The 19,706-nt window shown below is 34.7% G+C and overlaps 1 protein-coding gene and 1 non-coding gene across 6 annotated transcripts in view; one reads left to right on the forward strand and one right to left on the reverse strand.

Moving 5' to 3' along the window:
- Wdr72 (WD repeat domain 72) overlaps window positions 1-19,706 on the forward strand; it is a 236,199-nt gene that overhangs the window by 55,486 nt on the left and 161,007 nt on the right. For all 5 annotated transcript variants that reach the window (XM_078049592.1, XM_078049591.1, XM_078049595.1 and 2 more), the window contains exon 14: window positions 19,132-19,334. In XM_078049592.1, coding sequence (XP_077905718.1) covers window positions 19,132-19,334 — 203 coding nt within the window. The remainder of the gene's footprint in view (window positions 1-19,131; window positions 19,335-19,706) is intronic.
- LOC120886924 (U6 spliceosomal RNA) lies at window positions 16,466-16,574 on the reverse strand. The gene has a single exon (XR_005730110.1). It is a non-coding gene; the product is annotated as a U6 spliceosomal RNA (small nuclear RNA).

Here is a 19,706-nt window from a genome sequence, read left to right on the forward strand (position 1 = left end):
TTTACTGCCAATTTTTGAATCTTCATTTCTTCTCATGTGACCCTGGTTATCACAGCTACACTATAATTTGCAGTTTGTGCTCATGCAGTATTGAGTGTGTGTGTGCACACTCATGCATGCATATATACATAGTTGCAGATATGAATTTTGAAGTTTAGCGACTAAATATTTGCACAATTGTCAACCTTTAATTTCTTATATAGCAGCTTAGTGTCCAGAGGGGTGATGAACATGAACACTGGGAGTCAGATTACCCAAATTTGAATTTTGTTTTACTTTCTCTTATCTATATTACACAGTCAGGTTTTAACTCCTCAAAAAGGAGTTAAGTCTCCATAGCCACTGGCGCTGATCAAATGTTAACCATCATTTATTGTAAATTCTTCATAAATTGTCATCCTACCTTGTGCTTATGGTTTCTTTATCCCTGACTCCCTAACTCTCTAGTTCTAGTTGAGCTCGGTGGTTATTTCTTATTCTGATGAAGTGTCTACCACCATGAAGGGCACTGCAGTGATCATATGGGACATTCTTTGTTAAAAGACTTTCATTATCTCAGGGAGCCTTTGTACTTTTGAAGCAGTTTGCAAAGTGTAAGACAGTATATAAGTGGAGTGTGCTGAAGTGCCTAAACACACTGACAGGAATCACTGTGGAGAAAATTTTTATTACTTTTATTATTAGCATAGCAAAGTGCACTCTGACTCTCATATTTACAATTTGGAGGTTACTATCTGTCTTCTCTAGACTAAAGCACCAAGAGGACAAGAATTTTACCTATCTTGGTCATTACTCTATTCCCAGAAACTAATGTTGCACCCAACATATAGGAAGATCTCAACAAATATTTGTTAAATTCAATGAAAAATGAAAAAAAACATTATTTAGCTCATGAGGACAAATGATGCCACATGACTCATTATTTATTTATAGTGTTTCAAACTAATGTCTAATATTTAAGGACTAAATTAAATATTCTGCCACTATTGTACACTCAGACAAGTCAATAACTTGATCAAAACCTTAATTTTTTTGTGGTGAGGATGATGATAACATTCAATGTTTGCAGCAGAATACATTCATTTACACATACACATACATACATACACACACACATATCACATGCTTATTATAATGGAAACTAGTGCAATGAAAAAATAATAAATTGAAATTCATAAAATTAAAACTTTTTTGCATCACAGCGCATTACCAAGACTGTGAAGAGATATGGGAAAACAACATTTGCAAATCACACATCTGTTAATAGTTTAATATATAGAAATATAAAGAACTCTCATAGAACAACAAAAAGACAAACTCCCAAAAAATTGAAAAGGACAGAGGACTTGAGTAGATATTTCTCCAAAGAAAACACGCAAATAGACAACAAGCATAGGAAAAATTTATTATCATCACTAGCCTTCAGGGAATTTCAAATCAAAATCACAGTGAGCTACTAATTCACATTAACTAGGATGGTTAGAATCAAAACAGTGGAAAATAATAAGAATTGGCAAGGAGTTAGAAAATATGAACACTGGTACATTGCTGGTGGGAATATAAAATGGTGCCACTGAAGGTAACAGTTTGGCATTTCCTCAGAGTTAAACATAGGGTGACCCTATGACCCAGCAATTTCACCAACAGAAATGAAAGCATATTCCCACACAGAAATTGAACATTTCTTATTACACTGTTCATAATGGCCAAAACATATAAACGATATAATTGTACATTGATGGGAGAATAGATAAACAAATTTTGGTATGTATGTACAATAAAATATTATTTTGTTCCTTAAAGGAATGAAGTTGTGATACAAAGAATAACTTGGATGGATTTTGAAAACATTATGCTAAGTGAAAGAAGTTAGATGTACACACACACAAATCGCCTTTTGTATGATTCTTTTTATATGAAGTATCTAGAACGGTGAACTAGCACAAAGACAACAGATTGGTGGTTTAAGGAGATGGGGGATGAGTGAACATGGAGTGATTATTTAATGAATACAGGATATTCTTATAAAGTGATACAAAGTATTGGAGCTAGAGAGAGATGGGGACTGCACAACACTGTGGGTGTACTAAATGCCACTGGATTGTATAATAAATGTACATTATGTCAATTTCATCCCAAATTTTAAAAAAACAGAGATTCAGAAAGTATAAAAACATTGCTAAAAAGTGATAGAATTTAAGCATTTGTTGAAAATAATTACTAAATTTAGCATATTATACGTTTAAATTTTTTCTCTTACATATTAACATATGCAGAATTATGTGTATTCTTATTTTTATGTTGTGATTTTATATTTTGATGATTGCATTTCAATATAATCAATATCCTTTATAAGCTTACATATTTTATTGACATTTTTGCAAAAAAGCAAAAAATGCTTCATAGTCTTCCCTAGACCAATGAAGGGGTTTGCTACCTTAAAAAGGTTAAGAGCTCTTATTAGTCTTTAAGATTTTCAAAGCAGAATGCATCAGAATTACTCAATGATAGCACTACAGTTGAAGAGTATGAGTCAATATCTGCTTTTTCACTTGGCAGACTGTTTCCATTCGCTTTACATATCCTTTAGTAAAACACCAAAACAAAAATACAATAATAATAGTTTGACCTCATTTTCAATGAAATTAAAACAAAAAATACTATAGCACTAAATAGAGGTATTTATCTCATCAAATATATTTTTTTACTTCCATAAAAATCCTTGATGGACATTTTTACATGCATATGTGCACAAACACATGTGAGCACATACATATTCACCCCATACCATTATCACAGTAGTTGTCTGTTAATTCTATCAGGTGAACATGAACTTTGATGAAATTTTACAAACATTCATTTGATCTTATAATTTTACAAATACTTGCTCTTTTCATAAAGAGGATATTTTAAGGATGGAGTGATAAACTGATCTGAGTAGGGTAGTCTGCTGTGTTCTTACGATTTTCTTCCCTCAAATTCAGACCTGTGCCTCTGTTAATGTTTATTAGTTAGAAATATTTGAAGAACTGCCTACAAAATGTTACAGGCATAATATTACTTTATGTGAACAGGATTCTCTATTGCTTTTAGATACCTGCAACTTACTTTTAAGGAAGTAACCTACATTATAACCAGGTTTGGTGGTGCATGTCTATAATCCTCTTGAGACAGGAGAATCACAAGTTTGAGGCCAGCCTCAGAACTTAGTGAGATCTTGCCTCAAGATAAAAAAAAAATTAAAAAATATAAAAGAGCAGGGGCATAGTTTAGTGGTGGAGTAGCCTTGGGTTCAATCTCCAGTACTACAAAATTGTGTGTGTGTGTGTGTGTGTGTGTGTGTGTGTGTGTGTGTGTGTGTGTGTCCTATGATAGATGATTACATTTTTTAGTAAAACACACATAGGTGAATTATGTGTATGTGCACACATGCATTTTACTTGAGATATTACTCAATTCCATCCTTTTTTGTTCTGGCATCTTAATATACATGAGGCATATTATTGTGGTATTTGCAGGATGTCTTTGGAACATTTGTAGGCTCAGATACAAACATGAGAATAATACAATGTCACACTAATGATAAAAATAAATACTGTCTGCTTTTAAGATTACTTTTACCAATTAAATTGCACCTTTTGTTCCCTTTATTGTTTTCTTTGGCAGTTGACATCTTCCTGGGCTTTCCTTTTCTAACAAAATCACTGGCTGTAGTCATATTTACCAATTCCTGTGGACTGATCACACTTTTGGATCAGTGTTAGCTAAGTGTGCTTGCCATATATTTGCATTTAGTATTTATGGGGGCTTATTCTATAGCATTCAAGAGGAACACTTCAGGATGGCCCCACTGTGACTTCTCCTTTGCCAGGCCCCTTCTGCAGGCAGTTTACATAGACACTTGGAACGTTAGTGGGTTTCACAGCTGCAGCGTTTAGTGGAAATAAACCCAAAGGAGCCATCTGCCCTCCCCACGCTGCTTCCTTTCAATTCCCTAGCAACTTCCCAGTAGCCAGCTGCCACAGAAACGATTGGAAAAGCAAGACTCAGTGGACTGTAATGATTGTTATTCTCGGGGAAAGTAGGTTCTCTGATTTGGCTGAGAGATAAAGGATATTGGATGCACTTGGTTCATCTGAGTGTATCAATAATATCCAACTTCTCCCGTTAACTAACTTGTTAGTATTTGATGAGGGAAGTATTTTGTTTCTAGGGATGAACCAGGTAAAAACCAAGCCAGAGTTCAAGTTCTTGCTTGAGAGTGGTGAGCAGAAAATTGGACTCTGGGAATATTGTCAGAGTTTATCTTGGGTGCTACAAATAATGTTGCTTATTAATCTCAGTATTGTCAATAAATCCTAGGCATAGATTGGCCTGCCTCTTTCTTTAGTTTTTTCACATTTCCATGAACCAGATACTTTCCACTGAAGCCCATATTCTGAAAAAACATGGGACCTGCTTCTGTCACTGGAAAGCACCGAAGTAGCAAAAACTCCACTAATGGACACAAGATGCCCTCTTACAGTTTGCCATTTGAGCAGAAAGTACATTGTTTTTGAAAATGAAGTAAATGTATTATACTTTATAGGGATAGTTCAAAATTGATGATATTTGTGAGTTGAGATTCTAAGAAAAGAATTGTCATACAAAAACTTATTTGATAAGACAATTCAAGTTAACCCATACTTTACACTGCAGATTAACTTTCTTTTTTTTTTTTTTTGGTCACAACATTTTTCTTACTTCATAAGCATCAGCTCTTTGCTTGAAAAATTACATTACATTGCTACATATTCCTCATTGTATGTCTATTTTTCTAAAAAGTTCTTATTTCTATATCTTACAACCATTATAGTTTCCCCAAGATTGGTCTGTTATTAAAGTTAACAGTCATCAGTGATTTTGTAAAGGAAGTTGAGCTTCCTTTAGGCACTAGATTTAAAGAATATTTGGCATGTTATAATTGTAGATAGCATAAAAATCCCAATCACACATTCTGGGGGTTGTAATCAGATAACAAAGCATGACTATATAAACATAAGGAGAAAATAAAGGCATGATCTAATGCCCTGTGTTATAGAAAACAGAGGGTTGCACTAACTCATCTCATAGAATCTCTCTCTGTTTACTTCTGGTCTCCTAGTTAACAATTGTTTGGAATCCACATCTATATTCTTAATGTCACAGCCTAAAAGTCTAAAAATCTTTGAAAATTAAAGTTTTTATTAGTTTATGGTAAAGCAACAAAATCAAACCTTAGCTCACATGAGGTTATTTATCCTACTAAGTCGTCCTTGTCATCTTTCTTTCTCATTCTTCTCTTTCTCCTCCTCTTCCTCCAGCTGCTCTCTGCAGATACATACTTTGGGTTGTGTCTGTTCTCCTAGACTCTACTGTAAGCATAAGTGTTATACAGTATGTATTCTAATGTATGAAATATGATATGTCAAGAGCTTTGTAATGTTTTGAACAACCAAAAAAGAAAACAAAAACAAAATATGAAAAGTCCTAAATTCCAAAGCCTGCTGATCCCACATGTTTTGGACAAGGGATTATGAGCTACTCTTTACTTTTCTGTATCATTCTACTTAAAAGTGATTGATAGTTTTCTTCAAAATCTCAGCTGCCCTCTGTGTCTTTGTTTTCTTACCTTCCCATTTGTTTAATGCAATTTGATCTGGCTTCTGCCTGCACCATTCCAATAGAACTGATCTTCCTGAGATTTCCTCATTGCCAAGTTCAGTTGTCATTCTCTGGATCATGGGTGAGTGACTTGTCTGAAATCACTTTGTCATCAGTGTCCTTCTTTTCTGTGACACTGACTTCTCCTGATGGTCAATGGCCCCTCTTTTTCGATTGTCCTACTTCTGCATACTCTCTCATTATTTCCTGGGTTTATTGTCAATGTGTTTCTCTTTTTCTCTGCATTTTCCTTGGACTATCAACACAGATGCTTTTTAAAATGATTGCAGTAAAATTTAAGAAACGATGTGTTTGAAGTATAAACAAAAGTGCAGAATTTATACAAAGTATAGAATTTACCATTTTGAAGTAAATATTTCAGTGGCGTTCAGTTCATTCACATTATTGTTCTACTCTCACCACCATTCATTTCTAGAATTTTTTTCATCTTTTCAAAATGAGATTCTGTACCCATGAGACTGTTCACCCTTCATTTCTCCTAACCTTTAACAATTGCTATTCTGTTTTTGGTTTCTATTAATTTGACTATTCTAGGCATCTCATATAAGAAGAATCATACAGTATTTGTCTGGCTTATTTCACTTACCATAATGTATTCAAGGTTTATCTATATTGTAGCATGTGTCAGAATTTTCTTACTCTCTTAAGCCTGGATAATACTCCATTTTAGGTATATACCACATTTTGTTTATTCATTTATCCTTTTGATGGATGCTTGGATTGGTTCCACCTTTTCTCTACTATGGATATTGCTGCTATGAACATGAGTGTAAAAATATCTACTTGTATCCCCTCTTTTCATTATTTTGAGTATATACCCAGAAGGTCACTATGAGTCCTTTTGACTACCATCTATGCATCCTAAGAGATGGAGTGTGGCATATTGTAGCATAGAATGAGCAGTCACCCACACTTGGATTTTTATCAGAGCAGGAGCCTCATTAGGGAGAAATTGTTCTCTAAGGCAAAATTAGTTAGGACAGTGATTGTTGCAATAAATCTTATGTATGTTCTGTAAAACCCATTCCATGGTTTTGGGTGTATACAACTACATACAAACTGCCGACAGGTGGTGGCAGCAGAAATCATAAACTACAGAAACAGACATGGCGGTGAGAAGGGATAGGGTAGAATACTCTGGGCAGATAACAATAAAAATGAAATGACTTTTTAGAATTAAGAGCTCACTAAAGAGCCTAGCTTTATATAGAATTCTACAGCTATTTCATGAAACTCCTAGTTTAATATTAATGAAGGACATACTGTTTCTTTTCTCAATACTGTCAACAACATCTAGTGATGAACTTTGGTCATTTGACAGGTCAAATACACACTACAATTCTTTTGTATGCTTCCAATAAAACATAGAATCATATATTTTCAAAGGTACTGAAAACAATTAAAAATAAATTGTTGTAGGGCCATCTTCATCAGCTTTTACATGAACTGTTGACAAGTTTCCTAAATGATTATCTTGCCAGTCAAGTTCTTTCTTCAGCTCTCCTCCCCAGGTTGCCAACAGACATTACCTACTTTAAACCCAGGCCTGGACATGCCAGTCCCCATGGGCTGTGGCAGAATTATTACTCTATGACTTGGCATCTGACCTTACCCTGCTGTTTAAAAGTCAAAATACCTATCATTGTCACCCTCCCAGCCACAGGATATACAAATACCCTTTCAGGTGCTCTTCTGAACCTCAGTTTCTTTCTACTTTGATGGATTGATTTAAAACTAAACAACACACAAAGTACCCAATTAGAGGTAGATAATGGCAGTTTTGGACAATGTTGATAACTAAATGAGAGATGAATAAGGAAACATTATTTTGTCTCTTGTGTATGATTTCCTAGGAAACAGAATGTTTTTTATTTTTTTATCTTTTATTCTTTTAGAGGGCAAACAGGAGCAGAAATTTTACACTAATGCATTTACAGGATGATTTACATTAATATTTAAATAGATCTTAAATATCAAAGAGGGCCTTGATTTTATTTCAATGGGCTGAGAAACTGATACTTCATCTGTCATCTAGATTTTTTTTCCTCTTTCCAAAAATTTGGAATACTGAATGACTTGTAGACCCAGAATAAAGTTGAGGTGTATGCTTGAATATTTGAAATATCAGATTTTTTTGTCTCTCACTCAAAGTCTGACTTTGATTACATATCTCAGAGTAAACATATTATTTGAGAACTCAGTACCCTCAGTAGCATTTACCCTCTAAATGATTTAGAAATAGATCCTGGAACAGAGTGATTCTTAATGGTTTACAAAACCAAAATAGATTGAAAAAAAATACTGTTAAATCAGAATCTGCCTTGACATCTGTAGACCTCCCAGTTAGTTTGTGTTGCTTGTGTTTGATGTCAGTTTGATTGGCATAGCTCTCTTCTTCAACCTAGGTGAGTATTGTCCCCACACCCTACCCCAATTTGAACAAATCTAAGAGCTGCCATCTAGTAGCTAGCCTGGCAGTGATACCCACTATTCAACAGAAACAAGCCTTGTACAAATTACCAAAATGACCACAGTTCTCTCTTTCCCAAAGATACAAATAACTACTTTTTGTTTGTCAGCTATAGTCTTAGTCCTTATTTGCCTTTACTATTCCTAGATAAAAATTATTAGGAAAACAGATTGTTTTAAAAGGAATTTTTGGTGTTGTATATTATTTTTCCATTCCCAACTGTTTAATAAATGTCTGCATGGTTTGTGATTCTCAGAGTGCAAGAGTAAGAGCAGTTAGAAAAAGAGTCTTAAATGTCTAACCAGCCTTCACATGTATTTGGTTTTATATCTTCATGCCTTTATTCATTCAGTTACTTATTTTGTTTGAGACAAGACTTTCACATATGAAATAATGAAAAAAAGAATAAAAGATTTGAGGTCTAAATCTGTGGTCCAGAGTAAAAGTATTGCCACAAGTCCTGGTTGTGTTGGTTTCCTCTTGTTGGGTAACAAATTACTACAAACTTAGTAGCTTGAAACTTCATTGTTTAATATCTCACAGTTCTGTGAACTGCAGGTTCAGGTGAGTTCAACTCGTTTTTTTGCTTAGGATCACACAAGGACACAATAAAAGTTTTACCAACTGAGCTCTAAGCTAGAGTCTCTGGGGAAGAATTAACTTCCAAACTCATTCTGGCACAGAATTTAGTTATGTACTATTGTAGTTCTGAAGTCCTCTGGCTATGACCAGATTTTGCTCTCAGTTCTTAGATGATACCTCTGATCCTTGTCTATGGCCTTCTTCATTTTCAAAGCCAGCAGCAGCACACAAACTCTTTCCTGGTTCAAATCTCAGGTTTCCCCTTCTTCCAGCATCTAGAGAAAACTCTACTTTCAGAGGGCTCACTAAGGCCTGGTGTGCTTGATCAGTCTCCTTTTTAGTAGGCCAACTGATGAGATGCCTTAATTATATCTGTGAAGCCCTTTTTTCCATGTAATATGATAGTCACTAGAATGTTTTACCATCATAGTCACAGGAGAGCAAAATCACATAAGGATGAATGTCGTTAGAAATTATTCTTAGAATTCTGCCTTTTCCCTTGCTGGGTGGGCAGAACTTTCTCTAGAAGACTCCATAGGTGAATGAGTCCATGAAATGGAAAGGTGAAGAGATAGGAGAGAATTTTTGGATTGCATGGTATTGACATGATATTGAATTTTACAGGGGACTATGGTGAGGGTGGTGGTGCTTTCAATATGAACCCTGACTTGCTTGCTGAAGCTGTGGTCACCCATGATTTTCCTACAGCAAACTGTTGCCCTGATGCAAAGTCAGAGTGCTTTTTATCTCCTATCTCCAGCATATCCTGGCCTCCAAACACAAAAATGAACAACAATAATAGATAGATAGATAGATAGATAGATAGATAGATAGATAGATAAACAGATAAAGGCTCCTCATTTAGTATCTTATTTAAGGGACTATACCTTAATTTCTCCTTTCTCAATACTCTTCCTCTTTCTAGGAGAAACTCTAGATCAATTCTGCAAGATTGTGACATAATTAATTGATACCAGAAGTGAATAAATGATAGATAGAGATATCTCTTCAGGGATAGTGTATCCTTGAAGAGGATAAATAATCTGAACTTCGGTGAAGAGCAGGATGAACAAAATATACTTTTGAAATAATTTATGGTTAAAAATATGCATATCTTATATAAAAATGTAAACAATACAGAGTGAATAACATTTTACAAAATTTAGAAACAAGACAATTTTCATGTTCCATATATGATAGATAACTACAAAAATATATTCTTTGTATCATATCATACTTTTCTACAAACATCATCTTAAATTGGTTGTAAATTATATTTAGTTGCAGAGTGGGGTTAAAAATTAAAATTTAGTCATAAGGGATGTTATATTGTTATCACATGTTAAGAAGAAAAATCATTTTATAAGCAAATACCTTATCAAGAAGACTAGTATTTGGGGCTGGGGTTGTGATTTACCAGTCAAGTGCTTGCCTAGCATGTGCAAGGCACTGGGTCCAATCCTCAGCACCACAAATAAATGAAATACAGGTACAGTGTATATGTGTATATATGTGTGTGCATGTATATACATATATATATATATATACATGTATATACATGCACACACATATATAAATATATATTTATATATATGACTAGTATAAATTTTTTTCAAGATTAATGCATTATTTCTAATCCATATACAAATTAACAAACTTAACTCTCTATACATTTCAATCATTTTTTTTTTTTTTTGCCTGTCATATCCCTCCCCATCCTGTTTTCCTGGAGGTCAATGGTCAGAATTAGATGTGAAGGTTGACTATGGCCTAGCTGATAAGTACTTGTGTTGCTCTGAATGTGCTGGAGAGTGTGTCAGAGCTGGGGTTAAATTCACAAGGGTGAGGGAATTTTAAAGAATATATTCCATACCCTTAAGGTATAGAAGTTGATGTGGAATCACTCATGACTGTAATCTTATTAGGGCCTTTATATAGTATACATATGAGCCACGTCTTTAACAGTCTATTTTACAGCTAGATTTATTATATTCAAATATATTGAGGAATGAAGGTAAGTGTCTTTATGCCTGAGTTAATATTTTCAGAGGCATTCCTTTTCCCCACACTTTCATTTCTCATTCAGGTTAGCTAAGTTTCACGTCCCCAGATCCCTATCCTTGGCCAAATCCCCATCATGTTCATATTTTCTGGTGTAAAATTCAGTAACTATGAAATGCTTTTGTTAGGAATGGAGCATTGGGTCCACCTCCATAAACTCTATGAGGAAGGCAACAAACTTCATGTGTAACTGAAGATAAATGATAAATCTTCAAGAGATTCAATGGTCAAATTCCTTGATAGTGGAATTCAGTTATAACTGTCAGTCAGCTGTTTGGTTGAAATCTGATTTTATGAATTTGATCACCAAATTTGGTAGCAAGACCATGTTTTAAAACTAATTTTGTTTTAGAGAGAACTGCTTTGAAATATAACTGTTACTAATTACAGCCCAACCTCATGGTATATCCAGTTAGAAAGTGCCTGCCTGGTTAAAAGACCTACCTGTAATATATCCTTTTACGCATCTTTGTTCATATAAGTACAATGTATATCCATTACTAATCTTATATTGTGAATTTTTTAGTAAATTCTGATATGTTCACAGTACCATAATAAGTAGAGTATTTAGTGGAAATTTGTTGGTTTACATTATAAACACTTTTGGTGACCTAGGAGAATCTTATTGTCCTGTAGAGATATTCTTTCTACTGTGTTCTGAGGAGGGGGAGTCACTATCTCAAATGTATTTATGTATAATTTTTAAGTAAATGAAATTTTTCTTTTAATGTGACAAAATTTAAATCCAGTAAGTGATTTTTTAGTCCTAATTTATGTTTATTCATTTAGAAATGAATTCATCAGGTGTCTGTGATTTCTTTTTAATCCTTTTTTTCCTTTTTGGGAGAGTAACTATTCCTTTTTTTGACAAACTTAGTGAACCTAGTTATTAACTGGTAGAAGGAGGTTTGACTAAGGGAGCTAAATATTAAAGCCATCCATTAATTGGTAGCAAGCTATGAAAATTCTGTTGGTTGTAGAAAGCAAATATCAGTGGGGGTTGAAAAAATATTTATGTACAAGGTAGAAAATGCTCCAAATATTGGGCAAATTACCATGGAAATAAAATCAAAGGAGGACCTTCTGACTGGAAGGAAATTAAAGTGTAAGTATTGCTGCTCCTTCTCTTTTCTTTACATCTCTAAGGAATATTTTGTAAGTGTTCTCTTTTCTTGTGCTGTTATCACAATTGAAGGCAGCATCCTTTGTGATGCATACTTCTTGCCTAACATAACCTGATACTTCAAAATTAGATTTCATAGCATGTGCTTCACATTGTGATTATTTGCTCTATTTAAAAACAAACAGAAAATCTGCAGGTGTCCTATAAACATTGATATCCTACTGCCTTAGAATAGACTGATTATAGCAACATCCTGACTTACAGTAGTTTTGGAATCATCCTCCTTTCCTTATTTTTATTTTCGGGGTGAGGATGGGGATGGGTGGTACCAGGGATTGAACTCAGGGGCACTCAACCACTAAGCCACATCCTTAGCCCTGTTTTGTATTTTATTTTAGACAGGGTCTTTCTGAGTTTCTTAGAGTCTTTCCATTGCTGAGGCTAGTTTTGAACTCCCAATCCTCCTGCCTCAGCATCCATAGCCACTGGGATTACAAACGTGCACCACCTTGCCTGGCTCTTTCCTTTCTTTTTCTTCTTCCTTTTTTTTTTTTTTTTTTTTTACATTTCCTTTCTTCTTGATATTCAGAAACTGCTACAGGGTTTGTGCTGGTCTCTTGAAACATTTCACTCCAAATTTCCTTCAATTTGGCCTTCTTTTTTGGAATTTAATCCTCACCCATCTGCCCATAATGCTTAAACCTCTGTTTCTGCTCTGATCTCACCGAGAGTTCTATATGCATGTTTAAATGGCTGTCCTCAAACTTGGTGTGTATGGCAATAGAAACATCTCTATCCTCTCTGTATCAGGGTCCATTAGATAAGTAGATAGTAGGAGGAGCCAAGTAGATGTGGTTTTTTTCAGAAAGAGGCATTTATTGTAAGGACTCAAAAGTATGTTTCACAGAGATCAGTGGCTAGTCCTTAGGAAGTTGCAAGGTCTCTCTTGACCACCACCTCTTTCTGATTCCCTCTTTCCATCTTTGCCTCCTTCTCTTTGCATTTTCTTGTTTTTTTTTCCCCCTCCTTTGACTAGTATATTCTGCTTCTCAATCCACAGGGAAGAAAATGACTACTGCACAGATCAAGTTAACATTACATATTCAGAGACTAACTTGCAGTCTCCAATCCCCAGTTCTTGGGTTCAGGAATGGCCTCACATCATAGCTGAGAGCTGGGCTAGGCTTCTGGCTCAGGTTCCTTCATACACATAGTCTAGTATTGGCCTCTCTTGGACCCTATAGTCCAAGTCATAATGAGCACAGTTGGTATTAACTCCTGCCACCCTAAGACCTTGCTATGTTCTGATACTATATAGCTGTCCCCCCATCCACTCCCTACTGGGAAAGGGTACATTTTAATCTGTCCATTCAGTGAACATTTATTGAGTCCTGCTTTGTTCCAAGCTTATAGAATGCATACTTACCCAATAGTTCAGCATCTGGTGAGGAAGCCATCTGGAATCTAAACAAGCAACTGAAATATACCAGTTACAAATGTGGTGAGTGCTGTAGAGAAGCTGGAATAGAAAACAATGCAAGTAGGAGAGGAAGGCCTCTCTAAGAAGGTGGAAATTCAAGCTAGTACCTAGAAGATGAGATAGAGGTAGGAGGAAGGATTTGTTTGTTTTCTAGAGGGAAAAATAAAAGAAAATCTAATTTTTGCACCAGGGGAAGATGACACAGAAGAAAGTGGAGGTGAGAATAAAACTTGTAGGTTAGGAGTTTAATTGTAATTGGAAGTGTAGCCATAGGGGGAAAAAAATCTTTGGAGTACTGATCATATAATCCATTAAGGACTGTCATTTAGCCTTTAATTTAAGCCAAACCCCATTCTAATATACTGAGAAGGATGAAAAAAAATGAGTCAAATATGTAATCCTACCCTTATTTTGATTATAACCTAGTGTGTTGAGAAAGGCTGATTATAAAGGTAAAAGTCTCAGGAAGAAGGATGGGGGGCCCAAGCTTCATATCCCTGTGACCTCAGGGCTGGGTTCAGGCAAATTTCAGAGCCAGAGAGCCAAGGTGGTTTATTAAAAGACCATAAGGGATGTTTGAGAAACTGTCATGTAACAGAGGGCACTGTCATATAGCACAACACTTGATCTCTGTATGCCAAACCTCTAAGTTCTCTTCAAATGTTTACTTAATTTAATCCTCAGTAATCTGTGAGATAGGAATTATTTTTATCTCCATTAAACAGATGAGGAAACTGAGGTATAGAAATGTAAAATAACTTGCTGAAGGCCTTACATCCTATAAGAGTGAACTGAGTACTTTAATACAGAGCAGTGGGGAGCCATAGTCTGCTCTGAACCACCCTGCTGCAAGGTCACCTTGGTGTCCATCTTGATGGACAGAGAAAACGTCTGCTAGACACATGGCTGCCCACATGGCCACTAGAATACTATAACTTAAAACATTTTTTAATGGATGCTGTTAGATGTGTTGAAATGACAGTGAAAGCTGATATACAAGTGAAAATATTGTCCATACGGGTTCAGGATCTTGACAGTCCTGTTTTTATGCACTGACTTTTTTTGGGGTAAGCAATTTTGGATCAGTAAAACTTGATCCAGAATTGCTTATCAGGATATTAAGTGTTCTAAGCTCTCTTTTCTTATGATTATCTCCTTTCTCTTAAATATCATAGGTTGAATATCCCTTACTCAAAATTCTTGGGACCAGAATTTAGTTTTCATATATATTTTTAAATTGGGAAATATTTTTATAGACTTTACCAATTTAGCATTCCTAATCTAAAAATCCTAAACCCAAAGGGTCTCAAAATCTGGGACTTTTTTACTTTTTCAGTGGTGCATTATATTTGTACACAGTACTTACATATTGTTACATGTTAGTACATGCACACAATATAAGTATAATTTTTTGAGTGCCACAATCTTCAGGGAATAGCTTAGAACCAAAATAAATTGTATCAAAACTCATATTAATAAAATAAACAATAGAAAATTAGTAAATATAAACTATTTACTAAAAAACATTTTATGCAATGACCAGATAGAGTTTAAGGTGTTTTTGCACATCTACTTGGAGGGAAGAGATAGTATCATAACTTTTAGGAATGCTTCACTCCTACATGTGTCGACATCTTTTCTGATCATGTTCAAACTGATTCCAATGGCTAAGTATAAGTTAAATCCTATTCTAATTATCATAAAGTTAACTTTAGGAAGCAAATTTTTTTTTAATTAGAACTTGAATTAAATAATCGAACCTTCAGTTTCTGGTATTTCTGTAACATCAGGAAGCAGAAACTCTGTCTCTTGTCCAGTGCAAAAAAGATCAAAAGCATCCCTTGCCAACATTCCTCCTTATGCTGCTGCCCACCCTCCTTGTTTGTGTTGTAGCTATAGACTCCCTCTAACAATTTAACTATATCCTTGAAGTAGCATAAATTCCATGAATAGCATAATATAGTTAAAGGAACATTCTGCATCAGAAGTTATTTATCTAGGCATATCCATCAGGATCTACTCAGGGCGGAGAAGTGACATAGTGATTTAAGAAGAAAATTTTACATAAAGGATTGTGAACTATCACAAAGAATTTTCATTTGAAGAAAGGGCTAGTAAGAAGTAAAAAGAACTCTAAAGAATATAGGAATAGCAGATTTAAAAAAAACAACTCCTAGTCCTAGAACTCAGATAGCCTGACCTAGGAAGAGACCCCTGCTCCCCCCACCCAAGGCTAAGCTCCTGACATTGATGAAGAAGGTACAGATATTGTTACTAGATGGCAGAAAAGCTGCCATGGTGGGGTGTTGGTGAAACTTTCCAGGAATATGCCCTCTAAGGTGCCAGGTAGAGTGGTTTACAGAAAGATGTCTTATTAGAAACACTAATAAGTTTACAGAACTGCCCAAAGAATGTGACAAAGGAAGCTACTTGGTGCTTGGGAATCTCTGTTGCAAGAGAGAACACCAAACCAAGAAGGAAAAACCCTTTCCTCTGCTAGACCTTTCCATCAATCTCTATTCATAAAGGTTCACATTGCACTATCCACTAAAGGAAAAATATCCATGGAATTCATATCCACTTTCCCAGAGCAGGTAATGAAGGGTGAATTTGGAACTAATTTGGGGACAATAAAATGATAACTAGCACACATGGGAATCTCTAACCATTATCAGAATTTGACTAAGGGCTTTCAAAAGCTATTGTGTTGGACTTATTGCAAAATCAAATTACTGTTTTGAATATGTTGTTTTTAAAATTTGTCTCTATAACTTTTTTTTCCCTTTATTGGTTGTTCAAAACATTACAAAGCTCTTGACATATCATATTTCATACATTAGATTCAAGTGGGTTATGAACTACCATTTTTACCCCAAATACAGATTGCATAATCCCATCAGTTACATATCCACATTTTTACATAATGCCATATTAGTAACTGTTGTATTCTGCTACCTTTCCTGTCCTCTACTATTCCCCCTCTCCTCCCCTCCCATCTTCTCTCTCTACCCCATCTACTGTAATTCATTTCTCTCCTTGTTTATTTAAAAATATGGAACGCTTCATGAATTTGCGTGTCATCCTTGCGCAGGGGCCATGGTAATCTTCTCTGTATCGTTCCAATTTTTTAGTATATGTGCTGCTGAAGCGAGCACTGTCTCTATAACTTTTAAAGAAATTGACTCTAACACTCATTATGTCACATTTGTGCTTAAATTGGTTCTTTGAAACAAAATAAAATCCATCATATTTCAAATATTTTATAATTAATCATAAGAGAAACTGTTACAAAGACAAATGTTTAATATTTTGTTAGAATGAGAGATTTTTACTTATTAGTGAAAATAGCATTTTTTTGTTTTAAATATTGTAGCAAATTAGTTTTTATATATGTTTCCTGCTCCTGTACTATTATTAGATTTTAAGGGATCTCCAAGTATTCCTGGTCTGAATCATTCTTATTTACAAAACATTGTTAACATTTGTCACTGTAAATAGCAGAGTAGATGTTGGAGCAGATTAGTTATCTGTGTGTGAATACAAGTTTCTAGGTGAGCTATTGTCATTACTGAAAAATGCAAGAATTATAAGAAATAGTTGAACTTGTATAAGATAATATAAAATAAACCATATCAATACATAAATGTGCCTTATACATATATAGTATAAGGCACATGAGCCATGTGTTAAAGTGCATTAAATTATTTTTCAACAATCCTCAAAAGTTGGGCATGGTGGTGCACTTCTATATAGTCTCTTGCCACAAGGGAGGCTAAGGCAGGAGGATTGCTTGAGCTTTAGGAGTCTGTGTCCACCAGCCAGAGCAGCATAGCAAGACCCTTTCGAAAAAAAGAAAATCTTGAAATATTTTTAATACATCATATTTTGATGAACTGCAGAAAACCTATGAGAAGAAAATATCTGACCCTGTGTTCCAACTGAGACTTCTTAGAAAGATGGTGAATTTTACAGGTGAAACAGTTAAAAGTTCTCGAATGCATTAATTTTATTTATTTATTTATTTTAAAGATAGAGAGAGGAGAGAATTTTTTATTTTTTTTAATATTTATTTTTTAGTTCTCGGCGGACACAACATCTTTGTTGGTATGTGGTGCTAAGGATCCAACCTGGGCCGCACGCACTCCAGGCGAGCGCGCTACCAGTTGAGCCACATCCCCAGCCCCCGAATGCATTAATTTTAAAGGAAGCTTTAGTAACTAGTATCTTTGATTTGAGGAAGTTTTCTCATTCTTGAAAGAAAAGATTTTCTTGATGTTGCCAGCACCCTTTTTTGAAAATATCAATCTTGATGTAAAATGAAAGCTTAAGAGAATGTCTATAAGTTTAATATTTTAAAGATGTTGATTTATGAATATAGAAAAATTATAAGAGAAAATATTGTTATAAGAGAGTCAAGACTAAAATTCTGTCTGCAAGATTAGCATGGTAGCTATTACTGGTTCAGAATCCAACATACCAACTAATGGTAGTTTAGTTTCTGCAAAGGAAGAATTTGAAAGAAAGAAGGAGAAATAAGGAAGAATTGGGATTTCTAATCTTCAAAACTATCTACCTCTCTGAAGCCATCATGGTTTATAGTATATATTACTATTTTCCTATTGTAATTTTTAGTTAATATTCTCTTATTACTATCAATAACAATTAATAATCTTTCTCCTTAAATAACATAGCTTTCTTTCTCAGCAGTAGAAAAGGAGTATATGAAATCTATATTTAGGTATTATTTATCAAGTTTATTTCCCTTAGCATTTTTATTCAATTGGAGGAAAATGTGTTATAGTACTAATAAGGCAAATGAACTCATGAGATAGAGGTCATGATTATTTCATTGATTGAGTTTTTCCTGAGTGCATGGTATCATATTTCGTAAAAATACAACTATCTGTTAATTATTTTCTGACACTTTTGCTCTATTTTATGCTTGTCCTTTTAAATATTGTAGCAAATTAGTTTTCAGATGTTTCCTGCCCTGCACTACCATTAGATTTTAAAGGAGCTGGGACTTGCCAGCACCTTTTTAACTCTCATTTGGACTTGCCAGCCACCCCTTCTGGAACTGGAAGAATAGCAGAGGGCGAGGGATTTATTTTCCCTTCTAAAAATATAAGAAATAAAACCTAACAGATATAATAACAACATTCCAACAATAAAAATGGAATGACCAAAGTGGTGAGGCACTTTCAGGCACTTTGAAAAGACATGAGACAGGAAAAAGAACAAAACATCTGTATTCCTATTTATCCTAATCATTCAAATTTTATATTACCAACAGAAACATTGTCAACCTGGTGTCCAAGCCGACTACTATTGACTCTGTTATTTGTGATTTGGAACACTAGGGGACAGCACCAAAATATTCCATCACTCTTTGTTATTGATCACTTGCATACTGTATAATAAATAAGAGATTTCACTCTTAAAGACTATTGAATGTCTTGTTGATTTCAGCAGTTGAAAAAGCACACGAAGGAAGACAAGCTTTTCAAGTCTTTAATTTCACTTTGGGAGAGGGTGATTTGAATAATTTAGAAAAATCTCCCAGGCTGGTTTGTTTGGGGTTGCAAGAAGATAATCAGGCATGATAACTTAAAGAATTGCGATGCTTCGGTTAAGAGTGTTTTGTGTTCTGTCTTTTTATTCTACGAGGATAAATATTTTGCTTAGATTTTTATTCCTACTCTTGTTTTCCAGGCACTTTGGAAAGACATGAGACAGGAGAAAGAGCGAGAATTATTCTTAATTGTTGTGATGATTTGCAGCTTCTAAAGCCTGAACCTGCACTTTCAGTTGCCTCAGAGACACATAAGCACAAAAGTATAGAACAGAGATCCTCCAGCTCCCACCAGCTTGGGCCAATACCTTGCCCTGGTCTGCAGGTGGAGTCTTCATGTAAGGTAAGTTCAAATCAAGTTGCTGCTCACCAAGAACATTATCAACTTGAGTAAGAAGTAATATGCATTCATAAATACATGGTGGCACTTCAGCCACAAAAATAAGAACTAAGAGATGATTGAATCTGCCAAGTGATCTTGGGTGAATTAGGACAGTTTTTGAGTGAATATTATCCTTGCCATGGCATTATTTTTGACACAATAGGTTTCTGGCTTATCAAAATTTAAATCAAATTCTACATAGTTTTCAAAGAGGAGGAAAAGTTACATTCTGTAGTGTGTGTCCAATTTAATTTTCAATTGAGCTTATTTGACCTCTTTTAAACATATATTTGCAAATAAACAAGAAGTTATCAACTAAATCATTGCATGGAC

Source organism: Ictidomys tridecemlineatus, chromosome 5 (assembly GCF_052094955.1).
Source record: "Ictidomys tridecemlineatus isolate mIctTri1 chromosome 5, mIctTri1.hap1, whole genome shotgun sequence".
Lineage (NCBI taxonomy): Eukaryota > Metazoa > Chordata > Mammalia > Rodentia > Sciuridae > Ictidomys > Ictidomys tridecemlineatus.